This window comes from Vulpes lagopus, chromosome 7 (assembly GCF_018345385.1).
Source record: "Vulpes lagopus strain Blue_001 chromosome 7, ASM1834538v1, whole genome shotgun sequence".
NCBI classification, from domain to species: Eukaryota; Metazoa; Chordata; class Mammalia; order Carnivora; family Canidae; genus Vulpes; species Vulpes lagopus.
In genome coordinates, this window is record NC_054830.1 from 55,980,537 (window position 1) to 55,998,977 (window position 18,441).

General features: G+C 43.2%; 1 protein-coding gene across 3 annotated transcripts in view; it reads right to left on the reverse strand.

Moving 5' to 3' along the window:
- EEFSEC (eukaryotic elongation factor, selenocysteine-tRNA specific) overlaps positions 1 to 18,441 on the reverse strand; it is a 248,653-nt gene that overhangs the window by 125,608 nt on the left and 104,604 nt on the right. For 2 of the 3 annotated variants that reach the window (XM_041762585.1, XM_041762587.1), the window contains exons 3-4: positions 8,042 to 8,138; positions 5,262 to 5,426 (exon numbers count right to left, since the gene is read on the reverse strand). In XM_041762585.1, the coding sequence (XP_041618519.1) occupies positions 5,262 to 5,426; positions 8,042 to 8,138 (262 nt within the window). The remainder of the gene's footprint in view (positions 1 to 5,261; positions 5,427 to 8,041; positions 8,139 to 18,441) is intronic. The other variant, XM_041762586.1, reaches the window with a different exon arrangement.

Sequence of the window (18,441 nt, forward strand, 5' to 3'; positions counted from 1 at the left end):
AGATCTCCCTCTCTCGCTTCCTCCGTAGTCCGTGGCTCTATTTCTGATGTGACAACCCTGATAGCCAACTGCCATTGCAAACATCACTAGCCTTAAATCCCAAGATCCGATGTGACCAGAGGGATTTCCCAGGCTGAGGATCAAGAGAACCAAAAAGCCTGAGGAGAAGGTTGGTGAATCTCAGGATGTCTGGTGTTTACACCATTCTGGGATCTAAATGGGATTTGGTTTTTCTCCTCCACTCTCGTTCCCCAACACTTCCTCCTTCGGCTAATGGGCCCCAGCTGGGAACGGACACAGGCAGCAGAGGCAGGGGCCAGGGTCTGACTGGCTCCGGCGGGCCAGCCCTGGCCAGGAGGGGAATGTGACTGTTTATTTGGAATGGCTGTGCCCTGCCTCTGAGGGAGTTCAAGCGGTCAGATGTGTCCAAATTGATTAGTGAAATCTGACAGGGATGTCACCAGGTTTGGGAGGAGGGCCATCTAGTTTGAAGCCCCCATGCTGCAACGTTCCCAGTGCCCGATAGGCACCGGCCACCAATTACGGTTAGTGGAAAGCGGGGGCAAGAGGAGGTCAGGAGCTCTAGACCTCAGGAGCTCCTGAAATGTGTTTTTATAGGCTCTGGGGCCCGGGAGAGGCCTCAGTGGGGTGCCCCGCTCCCCTACAAAGCTGCTCTGGAGGTTGGAGGGTCCTACCCCAGAGATGAAAGCACCACCAGCCCTGGCATCTCCTTGGAGACTCCAGGGACAGTGGACATAGTGGACACAGCCTGGTCTTTGGAGCCAGAGGAATGACTTCAAATGCTGGCTTGGTTTTCTGGCTGCTTAACAGACCTGGGCCTAGGTTTTCTCGCCTGTTGGTTGGGAATTACATGAAAGGGAAGGAACAGAGCCGGCCATTAGTACACAGCAGGCCTGATTCTATCATTAACCTGTACTGCCAATGTGCGCGCAGCTCATACCACCCTCACAGCACCCCGGCCGTCCCTCATGACAAAGTTAAAGCTCAGAGAAGTTAAGAGGTGTGCCCACAACTACAAAGGACTTGAGGCTTGTTCTGATTTCAGTCCTTTCCATCCAAAATTCACATTCATTTCCTAGGGCTGCCCTAACCAGTGATCAAACTTGGTAACAGTAAACAACAGAAATATATTCTCTCTCAGTGCTGCTGGCCAGAAGTCCAGAATCAATGTATCAGCAGGGCTGGTGCCCTCTGGAGTCTCTGAGAAAGAATTCCTTCCCTATCTCTCTCCTAGCACCTGGCAGCTTCAGGCAGCCGCTGGTGTTCCTCAGCTCGGGGCTACATCACTCCAGTCTCTAGCCTCTGGCCTCCATAGGCCCTTCCCTGAGAATCTGTATTACTGAACACACACCCTTGGATAAACAGCCCACTTGAACTGGGATGACCTCATCTTGAGATCCTTACCTTAATTATGTCTGCAAATACTCTTATTTCAAATAAGGTCATTTCCGAGTGTCTAGGTGGACATAGCTTTTGTGGGCCACAATTCTACCCACTACAGTCCACCCGCTAGTCTCCAAAACTTCATCCACATCCATCCCATGGGCAAAATACTTTCACCCCATCCCAACATCCCCAATTTCTCTCCCCACTATAGTGCACTTTAAGCCCAAAATCTCATCGAACTACCATTAGTTCAAAAGTATCATTTAACTCCCCTAATCAGGCACTGATATGACCCATCCTGGGGCCAAATGCTTCTCCATGTGTGGACATGTGAAACTTAAAAGACAAGTTTTCTGCTTTCAAAATATAGGCATAGGGGAAAAATAAGGAAACACAGAGGTCACTGGACCCAAGCAAATCTGAAATTCAGCAGAGCACCTTCTGTTAGCATTCCTAGCCTAAAAATGACCCTCTGTGGCTTGGTCCTCCACCTCTGGGCTGGCCTCTCTGGCCTCTGCCTTTGTGTCCACGGCTCTGCCCCTTCTTCCTTTTTCTTGAAAGATAGCATGAGTTAACTGAGTAATTCTATCAATCTGTTTCCTAGAATGACAATATCAGAAGTCCAACTGCTTTTAAAAAAAAACAAAAAAACATTTCGTCAGGCCTGTTCCTTCTAGTCTAGCCTGGCAGTGTTTTTGCTGATACAACATCTCAAAAACCTCATGGGTCTCTCATGTGTCAAGGGGATCTCCACCATTAAACAAGAGGGTTCTCCACAGATCCTTCCTAGAGAAGCCGGTCTCTAGTCCTGGCTTCTGCTGAGATGTTTGATTGGATCCAGGAGGCACATACCTAATCTCCACAGCAAAGGTTGTCCAGCCTCATCACTGGCCTTTCTCCAGAGCATGCTTTCTAAAGTGAATTTCCTACTTTTAGCATCGCTTAAAATCTGGAAAGGCCAAGAATCTCCCAAATCATCAAGTGTAGGTAACTTTTTGCTAACAGTTCCACCTTCAATTCATTCCTTTCCTCTCATATTTTACCATAAGCAGCAAAGGAGAAAGCAGACTGCACTTTGTACACTTTAATTGGAAAATTCTTCAAATATATTCAAGTTCACTACTTAAAAGTTATGCTTTCCCCGACTAGTAAATTAGAGAATAACATAGCACTAAAGAGTTGAAAAGTTGGCTAGGGGAAATTGGTGAACAAAAAGAGAAGGAAAATTATATTTGCCAAGCACCTTCCAAGCACCCAAACACTACACATCAGTAATGGGACCCTGATAGGCAAGTTCCATCTTCATAAGGATGAAAAGAGTAGCCACAGATCTCAGAACAAGTCCCCACTCAAACATCCTTATCTGCTTAATGTGGCTGATTCTTTCAGCTTCGGCCCTCCCCCATTCCATACTGTTGATCAAGCATGGCAGCCACTGATCTTATCATCAAACACCTTTCCCTACTCAGGTACTGTACTCAAGTCTATGTCCCACTTGTGACCTCTTCTGACACCACCTTCCTCCCCTCAGCTGCTCTCCCAGGCTGCAAATGTGTCTTCTCCCGAGGCAGAAGGGATACTAGATGAGGGTGTCCCCCGAGGCAGAAGGGATACTAAATAAGGGTGGCCCCTCGGGGTCTGCTTCAGGGAGCACCCAGAAGGCAAAAAAAATTTACCATTTGAGTAATTCTCTGTTCCAGCTAAGAATTAACACACAGCACTATAATAATCTTAACTTTGTTAAATAGAAGTTTGGTTTATTTTCATAATTTTGTGCTTTATTTTTTTAAGATTTACACTTTTAGTCCCTGGCGCAACATGGATTTGATTTAAGTGGTGTTTATCCAGGACTAATGGTCTTCAGAGGACAGTCTACAACAGCAGTGGAGGAGGGGATTATGACCTAGGACGTGGTTCCTAAGTCAGAGGAGGCCCCGGGACTTGGAAGGGCATTGTACTTCAACTCCCGCTGTCGCCCCAGGGAGCCCAGGAACCCAGCCAGTCACAGGCCCATAAGGGAAGCTTTCCTTGCAGTTGGTCTTCCCTCCTCCTGAAGAAGGGAGCAGCAGCCACACTACCATAAAATGGGTGGAGTGGGATGATTTAAAGCTGAGATTTCTCTACCTGAGGAAGCCCTGGTCATTTCTCCCACCCCGAAATGCCTCTTTCCTACATCCTACCAAGAATGGCCAACACAAGGTAGAGGTGCCCCTTGCCCTCAGTTGTTCATGGTGGACACTATAATCATGGTTCTCCCCCACAGCGTAATGGTGTATTTTATGGTGTATTTCAAATAGGCTAAGCCACTATACTGACATGTTTGGTTGAGCATTATTCTGAATATTTCTGTGAGGGTCTTTTTTGGATGAGATTAATGTTAAGAGGAATAGGCTTGGGCAGCCCTGGTGGCTCAGTGGTTTAAGCGCCACCTTCAGCCCAGGACGTGATCCTGGAGACCGGAATCAAGTCCCGCGTTGGGCTCCCTGCATGGAGCCTGTTTCTCCCTCTGCCTGTGTCTCTGCCTCTCTCTCTGTGTGTCTCTCATGAATGAATAAATAAAATCTTAAAAAAAAAAAAAAAAAAAAAAGAGGAGTAGGCTTGAGTAATGCAGATACCCTCCACCATTTGGGTAGATACTGTCCAATCAGCTCAAGGTCTGAACAGGAAGACTGACCTCCCTGGAAGAAGAAGTCAGCTGGCCAACAGCCTCCGGACTTGAACTGCAAGTCTTCCCTGGGTCTCCATCCTGCTGGCCTATCCTTTGGACTTTGAACCTTCAGGGCTTCATAATCATGTGAGAGCAAACTCCTTAGAATACACCCCTTTCTCTCTGTATACATATATACACATCTTTTCAGTTCTGTGTTTGTGGAAGACTCTGACTAATACATCTAGTGAGCCAGATGACCTCAGAATCTGCGACAACACAGCCCTCCAAGGAGAACTCCCAGTTAACAGGCAAACTGAGTTCACTGACCTAGGCTGTGAGTGCAACCAGAAGTTGGTGTTTGTCCCTGGCTTAGTACATGGGGCCAAGTGCATGCCCCTGCATCCCTGCACTCCAGGTTCCCTGGAGAACTAGACAACCACCCTGGACCCCAAGTATCTTCATAAGATCTGCCTAGTTCTAACTAGCCCTTCTTCTCTACCCTTAACTCCCTCGAAGAGAAGGGTGGTCGAGGAGGCTCTAAGTGTTTCTTCTCCAGTATGCTAAAACCACAAGAAAAGCCCACTGAAGCTGGAACTATCAAGGCCACTGAACACCTTTTAGATCAGAGCCAGGGCAGTAGTTACCAGGGGTGGGGGCAAAAGGGAGACATGCAACTGTCCACAGGTCTTCCAAGGGATAACACAGCATCTACTAGTGGTCACTATGAGTATAAAACTTCTCTAGATATCTTCTAGATTGTATGACTCTGAGCAACACAATTGCTATAACTGTGTTGAATTTGAAATTCTTGCGGCAAGGCCAAAAGTACCCAGAAGTAAGTTTACATGTCCTTGCCACTCTGATGTACAGAGCCTGTAGAAAGGGAGGGTGTATGCCCTGCACCCTCACTTGTTGACCATGTGACCCTGAGCCCACCATAGCTTCTGTTTCTTTATCTACAAAGAACACCTACTGGGGAGGTTCATCAAGGCACATCACAGGCCTCCAATACCTATGCCTATTATGAGAACTAGGGAGAGTGGTGGTTCTAGAATCCAGGCAGGGCAGGAGAGAAGTTGGAGTAGAGCAGAGCCAGAGGGCCAGCCCCAGGGAGCTGGCTCAGCCATTGGGGAGGCAAAGGGACCATCCCTCTCCCTTGCCACTAGAGAGACAGACAAAAAAGGCAGGACAAGGTAAGACTGACCTTGAGGGCAGGAATCTCCACACTGTCACCAAGGCTGATGGAACCTGAGAGGATGGTCCCTGTCATCACAGTGCCTTGGCCTTTGATGGAGAAACAGTGGTCCACAGACATGAGGAGCGGTCCTGAGGGGTCTCTCGTTGGGATGGATATCTGGGACGTCAGGAGCTAGAAAAGAGATGCCACATGCAGGTGCCACACGCTGCTGGGGAAAGGAGCTGAACAGGGCAGGGTGGAGCAGGGCAGAGGCTATGGCCAGTCCCTAGGCAAGTTGGCCCTGCTCAGAAGTGCATAGCTCCCTGACTCCCACCATACCCTAGCCTACTATAGGTACAAAGGGAAAGGGCATCTGGAGAAGTCTCCTCTCTTCTCTCTTTGGGATAACCAACAGCCTCCTAATAGGCTGGTCTTCAGGCCCTCCTCCACACCACAGCAGAAGCAGCCTGCTGCAGGACAACCTGAGGCACATGGATCAGACCTCACATGCTTTCCCAGCTTTCTGAGCCAGCAGGATTTAACATGTGTCATCGTCTAGCCCCTAGGTACCATGGAGGCCTCATCCCCCACCATGTGCCTTCCCCCAGCAGGCACCAGCCACGGGCAGGCCCTGGAAATGCACCAGCCAGCTTCACCTCCCTTCTCCAGGGAGATGCTGCCTCTGGGAAGGTTTCTCAGCCCCTTCAGTATGGCTGTGCTCCCCACCCCCATCGCCAGTTAACACACTATTGTGAGCAATTGTTTCTTTGTCTCCCTCCAGGGCCGTGAATCCTTCCAAGTACTCCCAGCAGCTGGCACAGTGCCTGAGAGAAGGGTGACCCAAGGACCCAGGTGCAAAGGGCTGCTGCTGTATATGGCCGGGCAGGAGGGGTGAGGCTGCTGCTCCAGCCTAGACAGAGACAGAGGGACCACCTATCATCCGCCGATGGCCAGCATTGCCCCTGTCTGCAGTGCCGCTGCTGCTTCTCTGTTGATGCTTCCCACACACTTCGACCGCAGCCAGACCATTTTCCTCATGCTATCTATGTGCCTGGAGATGTCAGAGCTAATTCCCAATAAACAAATGAAAAGAAAGAATGCGTTATTCCTTTTATTTCACTGCTTTCTGATGTTTTTAGGAAAGAGGCTGTCAAAAAGTATTCGGTAGTGAATGTTCCAAACTCTCAGCCTTGTGATAACAATAGTTCTGGAAAAAGACTAAAGATTCAAAACAGGCTTGGCCTGGGATTTTTGTAGAGGCTTCTTAAAGGAATACACAAATATCTTTCATAGCATTTCTGAATTTTGCTTTAATAAAAAGAACTGACCTAGGCTCCCAGACCAGTGCTCTCTGAAGTGGATGAAAAAGTAACAAAAGGGGATCCCTGGGTGGCTCAGTGGTTTAGCACCAGCCTTCAGCCCAGGGTGTGATCCTTGAGTCCTGGGATCGAGTCCCACATCGGGCTCCCTGTGTGGAGCCTGCTTCTCCCTCTGCCTGTGTCTCTGCCTCTCTCTCTGTGTCTCTCATGAATCAATACATAAAATCTTTAAAAAAAAAAAAAGGAAAAGAAAAAGTAACAAAAGCCTCAGCCATAAAAGTTTGCTTTGTTAACTCAATTAGAGCAGCACCATGTCATCATAGAAATGGTGGCAGTGTACACAATCACATCTGTTTTTGGCTCTGTGGGTCCAGGTACAGGTAGACCCCAAAGACACCTAACAACTGATTTGGGACTAAATACCAGCTCCATCACATACTTGCTGTGAGATCTTGAACAAGTTATTCAACTTCTCTGTGCCTCAGACTCTTCCCTGGTGAAATGGGGATAAATAATATGAGTCTCACAGGGCCACTGTGAAAGTTCATGATCATTGTGAAAGGTACATAAAGAACAGTACAAAAAAAAAAAAAAAAGAACAGTACAGGTCCTGCTATGTGGTAAGCACCATCACTGTCACAGTGAACTCTGATCCGGCACACAATGTGTTATGAGCACAGGACACATTAACCTCATGAAACCTACAGGCCAACTCTACAGGTAAGTGTTCTTTTCCCTACTTTACAACTAAAGGAGCACAGGCAAGAGAGAGCAGGTCATGTGCCCAAGGCCGCACAGAGAATAGGTGGTGTGGCCAGAGTCCCATCCCAGAGTTGCCATTCACCCTTCTGAGCGAGGGACACTGTGGTCTGTCCAGTCACTGCCATCCTCACAGCAGCATCACCATCACCCCACCACCCCATGCTGCCCTCTGGCTGCCCTAGGCACCCTGTGGTGGCTGGGCACCCTCCCTGTATCTACTAGCACTGAGCCTGGAGGAAGAGCCCATGCCCAGAAGGGCCACTGGAGATCACCAGTGGAGACCACAAGGATCCAAGCCACACTGCCCTGCTGCTGGGCCCATCTCCATCAGACATCGTGACCCACGGGGAGACTGGCATAGTCTGAAGGCATGGAATGGAAGATATGGCCCAGAGACCCACTAGGCAGTAGCTATTCTGTCTGAGTGGGGGTGGCTGACAAGAGAAGGAAAAAGAATGACTTATAAGGATGTAGACAGCTCTTCGGGACCTTAGGCTAGAGAGTGAGGCCTCTCCTTCTGTTTAGGTTTAACTCTTAGAAGGAGGTGAGGAAGGGTACACCAAGGTATAGTATATGCTTGGGGGAGGGGTGGTAGTGATTAAAGGAATAAGCTCAGAGTCTTCTTGCTGAGGAGCCTCCCACTTTCTGTTCCTTAGACTGAGCAGGATACAAGGGGCCGGAGTGGGGCTTGGGCCAGAGGCCAGCCTGGATTCAAGCTGACAGTACCTCAATGAGCTCTGAGATGCCCTGTGGAGCTTCTGTTTCAGGGGCCTCTGGTCCCCCAGGCTTGGCCGCCACAGGTATAATTGGTGCACCTCGGAACCTGAAATGGAAAAACAAGCCCTGCCAAATTAGAGATCAAAAGCATGGATGAGCAGCAGATTAAGAAATGGAGGCCCCACAGGGAAACTCTTAGGTTGAATGACAGAATTTAAAAGGGTGCTCCCAGGACACCTGGGTGGCTCAGTGATTGAGAATCTGCCTCTAGCTCAGGTCGTGATCTCAGGGTCCTGGGATCGAGTCCCACATTGGGCTCCCTGCAAGGAGCCTGCTTCTCTCTCTGCATCTCTCTCTGTGTTCATGAATAAATAAATAAAATCTTTTAAAAAAATTTTTAAAATAAAAGGCTGTTCCTAGGTTTTAACTTCCACTTTCACAACCCACTCTAAGAAGGCAGCAGTGAACCCTAGCCTCCAGGACTCTCAATAAAAGATCCCTTTGAAGAAGATCAGTAAATACATCCCAGCCTCTTGCAGAGACTCAGGAAATGCTGGTTACCAAAAAGTCCCTAAAAATGCACCTGGAAGCAAACTTCCACCATCCCAGTGTCTAATGGAGAGTGCTCCTGACTAGACCCTCCTAAAGAGCTCCACCTTCTTTAAGAAGAGATTCTTCATCTTTTTTAAAGATTTATTTATTTTTAGAGAGAGCATGAGTGGGGGAGAGGAGCAGAGGGAGAGATAGTCCTCAAACGGACTCCCCACTGAGCACGGAATCCAGATGCAGGGCTAGATCCCAGATCATGACCTGAGCTGAAACCGAGAGTCACCTGCTTAGCCAACTGAGCCACACAAATACCCCAAGAAGAGATTCTTACTATGAGTATACATTTATCTTTCCCATTGATTAAAAAATAACAATAAAATGGAAAAGAGAAAATGTACAACCCATAATCCTATCATATGTCATAAAGAATTTTCTGTTGATCGATAGCAACAACAGTGATATAATGGCAAATAAACTAGGAGGATGTAAAATTTTACGTATGCTATAACCAAAAAAAAAAAAAAAAAAATCCCTTGGCAGTGCATGGAAAAACCAAGATTGGAAGAAAAGGCACTACAATGGCAGAATTATAGGTTGTATATTCATCCTCTAGGTGCTAGCAATGACTGAGCCAAGCATACCACCTGGATACCTTCTGTGAAAGCTCTCAGCACCACTACGGAACTGCCACCATTTTATAGATGAGAAACTGAGGCTTATAGAGACAAATTAATTTGCTGCAAGTCATTTACTATAAATTTCAGAGCCAAACTATAACCCAGTATATCAGACTCTAGAACCAGGAGTTACAGCTTCCATGTTATAATCCCACCACCCAGGCCTTCTCTTTCACTTATACAGCTACCTAACAGTGTGACCCAGAATCTACATGCTTTTCCCTGCTGTTACTCATTTAGAACATTTCGAATTCTTCACTATTATAAATAACACTAGTAAACATGTTGGTGGACATGTTTTTTTCCCCCTTGCTTTGGGATTAATTCATGGGGTATAAGTCTAAGACTCAATATACATTGAAAAAAGTCAGCAAAACAGTGGAATAAGGACAAAGAGCCTCCCCTCTGTAAAACATATAAGAACACTGGCAAAAAATCATCAGAAGCAACTTTTTCAGAACTCTAGAAATTAACCAAAGGTTTGCAGTAATCTATGAAGTGTTTATTCAAGAAAAATGGCTGAATTTTGGTAAGAATAAAAGACCTTTGTGGCTTTTTAACTTGCCCTATTCCCATCCACTGCTCCCCAATTCTGCAGCAGCCCTAATAACCAGCATCTGCAATCAGAATGGAAGCCAGCAGCCTGAGAGCCGCTGAAGGGGCAGAATGGTGTTGAGTTCCATCAAAGCCCCTTTCCTAGAGAATTGTCATTATTTTTCCTTTCCTTCCTTCCTGGATGACTCCACTTGCAAAGCTATCTTTCTTTTTCCTTAAGGGCATTTGTTGAAAATAATCAGAAGCAATTATTTAATATCACAGCTGAGGCAAAGGATAACAGTTTGGGTAAACTGGCTGAACAAAAAGCTTAGAAGGAAAAGCTAGAAGCTCCCATGGAAGCTTTGGAAAACCTTCCATGGGGAGTTTGGAGGTTTCTTGGGAAATTAGAAGGCAATTTGCGTGCTTGCTCAGGAAAGACATGAGAAGGCCCCAGGTTCTCCCCTGGGGCTGACCTTGAGATTCTATGCAAACAGGAAGTGAAGGCCATGGCAGAGTTATCAAGTACCTGCCAGAGCACTGAAAGCATGTCCCAATTATGTACATAGAGATCCTTGGCAAAGACTGGGAGACTTACTGATCTAAGCATTTAAGGAAACCTCTAATCATTAGCTGACCAGTAAACGAACTGAGCAGAGACTTTGGTGGTCACATGTGACTTTCACATTTACTTCACAAAAGTCACTAACCAAATAACAACAAACTATGAATGTGTGAGTGAAGAAGAGAATCTGATATCCATTATATTATTCTGTATGTCCGGTTTTCAACAAAGAATCACAATACAACAAAGAAACAAAAGTATGGTCCATATACAAGAAAAAAAGAGTTAATAAAAATTGTTTCTGAGAAATCCCTACTAGACGAAAGTCTTAAATCAGTTATTTTAAGTTTGTTCAAGAAATGAAAGAAACCATATCTAAAGAGCTAAAGGAAAGAGTGGAGATAATGTGTCACCAAATAGAAAATATCAAAAAAGAGTTAGAAATTATTAAAAAAAGAACCAAATAGAAATTCTGGAATTGAAAAATACTAAAATGAAAACTCTGCTAGAGGAGCTCAACCGCAGATTTGAACAGGCAGAAGAATCAACAAACTTGAAAATTGGCCAACTGGGATTATGCAACCTGAGGGGGAAAAAAAAAAGAGATGAGAAATAAACACAGACTCAAAGATATGTGAGACACCATCAAGTATATCAGCATATGCATATTGAGAAGTCCAGAAACAAAGGAAGGACAGGGCAGCAAGATCTGAGTAAACTTCCAAAAGGTTTCTGAAGGACATCTAAAAAGCTCAGGAAATTCCAAGTAGGAAAAACTCAGAGATGTGACCTAGACACATCATAATCAAACTGTCAAAGGCCAAAGACAAGGAGATAACAGCAAGAGAGAAATGGCTCATTCAGTATAAGGCATCTTCAATAAGACGAACAGCTGGGCTCTGCATTAACCATGGCAGTCAATCCCAAATACCTAAAAGCAAAAAACAAAAACACCTATCATATAGCTATCATATATGCTATCATATAGCAGACACTTGATAAATATTTATTAAATAAATGAATAAATGAACATGTTAAAAAAAAGAAAGAAAGAAAGAAAGAAACCATGGCAGCTAGAAGGTAATGGAATGACATATTCAAAGTGCTGAAAGTCAGGGGAAAAAAAAAAAAATTAAAGTCAACCAAGACTGTTTCTGGCCAAAAAACATGCTTCAAAAATGAATGAGAATCCAGAATTACCATATGGCCCAGAAATGTCCTAAGTATAACCCAAAAGAATGGAAAATAGGTACTCAAATACATGTACATATAAGTTCATAACAGCATTATTCACAAAAGCCAAAAGGTGGGAAACAGCCCAGATGCCCATCAATGCTAAGTGAAAGAAGCCAGACATAAGAGATCAAATTGTGTGATTTATATGAATATCCAGAATAGGCAAATCCATAGAGACAGAAAACAGATTGGTGGTTGGAGCTGAGAGAATAGGAAACAGCTGCTTAATGGGTACAGGGTTTCTGAAATCAGATATTGGTGATGCTTGCATAATTCTGTACACATTAAAAGGGTGAATTTATGGTATGTGAATTATATCTCAATTAAAAAGAAACATACATTGAAAGGTTTGCTACCCTTTCCACTACCACCATGAACATCTAGAATGCCTATTTCACTAAACGTGTATCAAAAGCTCACTATTTTTTATACATACCTCATTTTAATTTGTATTTCCTTAATAAGCCATATAATATTGAACATCTTCCATCTATTTATTTACTAAACGAATTTTCAAAAGACAATTCCACACCACTTCTGGATCTGGTCTTTGCTTCCTCCAGTAGGTGTACCCTTACCGTGCCCAGACTCTAAAAATTGCTCTGAAATGCCTTTTTGTATGTAGTCCAATGTCCAACACAGTGGCAGTGAGAAGAAGGGATGGGGTCAAGTACCAACAGTACTAGCATCTGTGCTCCAGGCTTTGCATTTCTCATCAACCCTGTGACATGGCTATTATTACTTCTCCTCCTGTTTTACAGGAGGGATTCCTAAGTTGGCTAGGGTCTGTCATTTGCTCCAGGTCATACAGCTAATGAGTGGTGGGGCTGTGATTAAAAGCCAGCTCTGGGTTTACCATACACCTGAGAATATCAAGATAACAGAGTTCCATCAGCCTAAGTTAAAGGCAGGGCCATGTGCCTCTTCTCAAACCCATGACAATGTGGAAAGTGGCTGATTGGCTGATCTTCAAAGAGGAGGCAACATATTTAAGTCCTAAAGTAATTTTAACAAAATCCTTGCCCTTTAGTAATTTTAGTTCTTAAACCAATGAAAGAAAGATGATGATGGCTATAAAGACCGTATTCAATATTCTCATATTTTGCTATCACTTTCAAATAAAAATATAAATTGAATTGGATCATTAAAACAGCCATCGGAGGTAGGAAGAACAGTTGTTAACATTCCCATAACATTAGTTGAGCAGTATGTGGACAGCACTTAAATGCTTTCATTACCCCATTTAATCCTCATGGTAATGGTGTGAGGGATAAAATCGGCATTTTAGAGATGGGGATACTGAGGCACAGAGAGGCTAAACAACTGCTAAAGGGTCACATGTGAAATAAATGGCAGAATCAAGCCCTGTTCCAGAGCTGTGTCCTTCCCATTATGCTGGACATCCCAAGGATGACCTCCATCATCCCTCCTGAGGGAATAACTACTATGTTGGATGTTACCACTGCTCCTTTGAATCATAACAAAAGAAGATGGAGCCCAATGCCCCCACCCCCCGAGACAGGGATGGGTGCTCTGCTCTACCCACTCCTGCCTCTATTTCACTGTTACCTTCACATAGGTCACTGGTCCTATACCCTCTTCACAGGGTTTGTCAAATCGACATACCACCTAAGTAATTAATTATTTCTCAAGGTTTTTCCTTCAAAACAATTTACATTCTTACTTAAAACCACTTATTGAAAAATATGATTCTATATTACTATCTAAATGGAAAACCAGTATCATTTGCCACAAAGAAAAGATATAGGAGAAGCCCTCTCATCACCAGCCACTGACACGGACAGCCATTGGCCAACGACCTACACTCTCCCTTGCTTGTAAAACCTGTGCCTAGTGTACACCAAATGCCCACACCCGGGAGACGGCTTAAGGCTTGCAGCCACACTTGAGAGTCTAGTACACACAGGTTTGCCTTCACCAACTGACCTTTAAGCTGAACAAGAGGCACAGTGGTTATGGCATAAACATGGTAATGCCAGTTGTTTACTTTAATTCAATTTAGTATCACAAAACTACAGCATGAAAATAGGGGTGTCTATGAGAACTAAGTTGAATTATATAGAAAGATCCAATATAGGTGAATCTCTTTAAAATCTGGTGATAAATTAGGAGGAAACAAGAAAATCATAAGAAGACTTCAGGGGGTGGGCGCCTGGGTGGCTCAGTTGGTTAAGCCTCCAACTCTTGGTTTCTGCTCAGGTCATGATCTCAGGGCTGTGTGATGGAGCTCCACATTGGCCTCCGTGTTCAGCTGGGAATCTGCTTATAGATTCTCTCCCTCTGCCCCTCTCCCTGCTTGCTTACTCACTCTCTCTCTAAATTTATTTAATTTATAAATCTTAAAAAAAAATACAGACTTTAGGGGAGGTTGTATACACACAGAAAAGTTCTCCACTCACACTGCTGAGCAAACTGTGCTTCTCTTTAAGGAAACCATAATCGTAGACAGTACATTTGGGTAAGATTTATATGTAAAAGAACTCAGAGTGCCAGTCAGTGGCTCGACTGGAAGAGAAGATGGGCCAGGCAGATCATTTCCAGCAAGTGACAGCGGTAACAAGGTCCTGTGGCAGGTACCTTGGCTGGGGGAAGCCATCTGATGCTCAGACACAACAGAACCGAAGCCATTTGCAGAGGTTTTTCTCTGGGAAATTAAACTGGAGAACACCTCTCACACGCTGGTGGAACTATCCTAACTTGTAAGATGCTACCAAAAGAAGTTCTCGCGCTTGCTCTCTCTCTCTCTCTCTCTCTCTCTCTCTCTCACACACACACACACACACACACACACACACGCATTCCACACCTGGATAGAAAAAAAGCCAAAATGACAACCGCAGCTGCCAAAGGTCCTGCAGCTGGGACTCCAATTACAACTTTTTTTTTTTTTAAATTTTTTTTTTAATTTTTTTTTATTTATTTATTTATGATAGTCACAGAGAGAGAGAGAGAGGCAGAGACATAGGCAGAGGGAGAAGCAGGCTCCATGCACCGGGAGCCTGATGTGGGATTCGATCCCGGGTCTCCAGGATCGCGCCCTGGGCCAAAGGCAAGCGCCAAACCACTGCGCCACCCAGGGATCCCCCAATTACAACTTTTTAACACTGGCAAAGCAACAAATCCTAGAGCTTTTTTTTTCTTTAATTTCTCTTTATTGGAGTTCAATTTGCCAACATATAGCATAACACCCAGTGCTCATCCCATCAAGTGCCCCCCTCAGTGCCCATCACCCAGTCACCCCAACCCCCGGCCCACCTCCCTTTCCACCATCCCTTGTTCATTTCCCAGAGTTAGGAGTCTCTCATGTTCTGTCACCCTCTCTGATATTTCCCACATCCTAGAGCTTTTAAAACATAAATTCTGAACAATCAGAATATAGCTTCTTTACTGAATTCAGACCAAAAGAATTAATGATAACATATGAATCAGGAGTGCTAATTTGTGTAAAATTGAAATTAGAGGTGATACAGAAATCACACATGCCTAAACAAAACAGTAAGAAGAGGAGGAGATAAGCCTGAATTTGGAACATGAAACTGCTCACAAAGCCAAGATGCCCCAGATGAACCTGGATCAACTGTCCACAGTGTAGTGCTGAAGAGGAAGAGGAGGCACAATGCTGAGAACCTTCTGTATTCCCCCCAGAGCAACTTATGTTATTGATACTATTTACTAAGTATGCATGTATATGCAGTAAGTTAAAATATTACGTAAGGTCTGAATGTCTCCTTTTTTACAATTCTTGCTTTAAGCAACTTTGGATTAACCAACCAAAGTTCCAGTCACAGGACAAGAAATCTACTAGTTACAAAAATAAACACATAGAAAGCAAAAGAAGGCTAGTTAAGTCCTAGCGAAATACTATTTCCTACCGAAGGCTCTGAGCCTGGTTAAAAAGTTCGAGAAATTCTGAAGACATGGTAGGACCAAGCAGACACTTTTTTCTGAACTTAACAGAAAAGATTTAAAGATAATTGAAAACGAATTAACTCTCTCAGATAACCCCAGGCATTTTTCCCAATTTTTTATAGTGGTAAAATACACACAACAAAAAAATTACCATCATAACCATATTTAAGTGTACAGCTCAGTGGTATAAAATACATTCATAATGTTGTGCAGCCATCACCACCAACAAACTCCAGAGTTCTTTTTTTTTTTTTTTTTTAAAGATCTATTTAGAGAGAGAGTGCAGCAGGGAGGGGCAGAGGGAGAGGGACAGAATCTCAAGCAGGCTCCCCACTGAGCACAGAGCCCAATGCGGAGATCCTTCTCATGACCCTGAGATCATGTCCTGAGCCGAAATCAAGAGCTGGACGCTTAACCAACTGAGCCACCAGGCGCCCCAGAGCTCCTTTTTTTTTTTTTTTTTAAAAAAAAAACTAGAACTCCACACCCCTTAAACAGCAACTCCCCATTCCCCCCACCCCTTAGCCCCTGGCAACACTACTCTGAATCTATGATTTTGACAACTCTAAATATCTCTTATCAATGGAATCATCCAGTATTAGTCTTCTTATGACTGCCTTACTTCAAATAGCAAAATGTCCTCGAGGTTCATTTATGTTGTAGCATGTATCAGAATTTCCTTCATTTTTAAGGCTAAATAAAATTCCATGGAGAATGTATGTAATGCATGTACCTCATTTTGCTTATTCATTCATCCATCAGTGGCACCTGGTTGCTTCCACCTTTTGACTATCATGAATAATGTTATTATGAATACAGGTGTACAAATATATTTTGGGGACTCTGCTTTCAATTCTTTTTGATATATGCCCAGAAGTAGAATTGCTGCATGGTAATTCTATATTTAAATTTTTATAAGTTTTTATTTAAGTTCCATTTCAACTATTTAATTCTTTGAGGAACCTCCATACCATGTCAGCTATACAATTTTACATTCCCACCAACACTGCATAATGGTTCCAATTATCCACATTTTGTCAACGTTTTCTTGTTTTTTGACAACAGCCACCCAAATGGATATGAGGCAGTATCAATCCATTAAGTTGCCTTTTTACTCTGTTGATACTATCTTTTGATGCATAAATTCTAAAAATTTTCTTCTGAAAGTTTCAGGTCTTACATTTCATTCTTTGATTCCTTTTGAGCTAATGTTTGTATATGATGTTAGATAAGGGCCTACCTTCATCATTTTGCATGTGGATATCCATCCAGTTTTCCCAGCAGCCATTTGTGGAATGACTGTCCTTCTCTTGTTGAATGGTCTTGGCCTCCTTGTCAAAATGCATCTGACCATATATGAAAGGGTTTATTTCTGGGTTCTATTTTATTCCATTGGTGTATATATGTCTGTCTTTATGCTAGTACCATACTGCTTTGATTACTGTAGCTCTGTAGTAAGATTTGATATCACGAGTATGAACTCTCCAGTTTTGTTGATCTTTTCCAAGAATGTTTCGGCTAGGGGTGCCTGGGTGGCTCAGTGGTTGAGTGTCTGCTTTGGCTCAGGCTGTAATCCCGGGGTCCGGGGATCAAGTCCTGCATCAGGCTCCTTGTGCCTATGTCTCTGCCTCTCTCTGTATGAATCTCATGAATAAATAAATTATATATATATTTTTAAAATGTTTCGGCTATTTGGGGAACTTTCAGACTCCATATGAATTTCAGTATGGGTTATTCTATCTTGGTAAAAAGAATGTGACTGGGATCTTGATAGGGATTATGTTGAATCTGTAAATTGCTTGGAGATAGTACTGACATGTTAACAGTATTAAGTCTTCCAATCCATGAACATGAGATGTGCTTCCCACTTATTTATGTCTTTTTAAACTTCTTTCAGCAATGTTTCATAGTTTTCATTATACAAGTTTTTACCTCCTTGGTTAAGTTGATTCCTAGGTATTTTATTCTTTTTGATGCTACTATAAGTGGAATTCTTTTCATAATTTATTTTTCAGACTGTTTATTAGAGTATAAAAATGCAACTGATTTTTGCATATAGGCATTGTATCCTGCTACTTTGCTAAATTCATTCATAAGCCCTAATAGGTTTTTGTAGAATATATGCAATTTTCTACATATATGAACATACCATCAATGAAGAGGTCATTTTGCTTTTTCCTTTCCAACCTGGATGCTTTTATTTCTTTTTCCTGTCTAATTATTCTGGCTAGAACTTACAGTACTATCTTGAATAAAAGTGGCAAAGGTAGTAATGCTTGTCTTGTTCCTGATCTTAAAGGAAAAATCTTAGTCTTTCACCATTGCATATGATGTTTGCTATGGATTTTTAATGTATGGCTTTTATTACATTGATGTAATTTTTAATTTCCTTCCTTTCCTAGTCTGTTGAATGTTTTTTATCATGAAAAGGTGTTGAATGTTGTCAAATGCTTTTTTTGCATCAATTGAGATGATCATGTAGTGTATTACATTAAATGATTTTTGTATGTTGAGCCATCCCTGCATTCCAGAAATAAATCCCATTTAGTTGCAGTGTATAAACCTTTTAATATGCTGCTAAATTCAGTTTGTTTACATTCTGCTGAGGATTTTTACATTAATATTCATAAGGGGATTTGGGTCCTAAGTTTTCTTTCCTTGTAGTATCTCTGTCTGGCTTTGGTATCAAGGTAATGCTGGCCTCACAGAATGAGTCAGAAAGTGTTCTCTCCTCTTCAATTTGTTTGGAAAATTTTAAGAAGAGTTGGTGTTAGTTCTTCTTTAAATGTTAGAATTCACCAATCAGTCAGGGCCATGGCTTTTCTTTACTAGGTTTTTGAGTACTGATTTAATCCTAATAGTTTTAAGTGTAGAGATTGTCAGTATACTTGTGATTTAGTCTTCATAGGTTTTGTTTT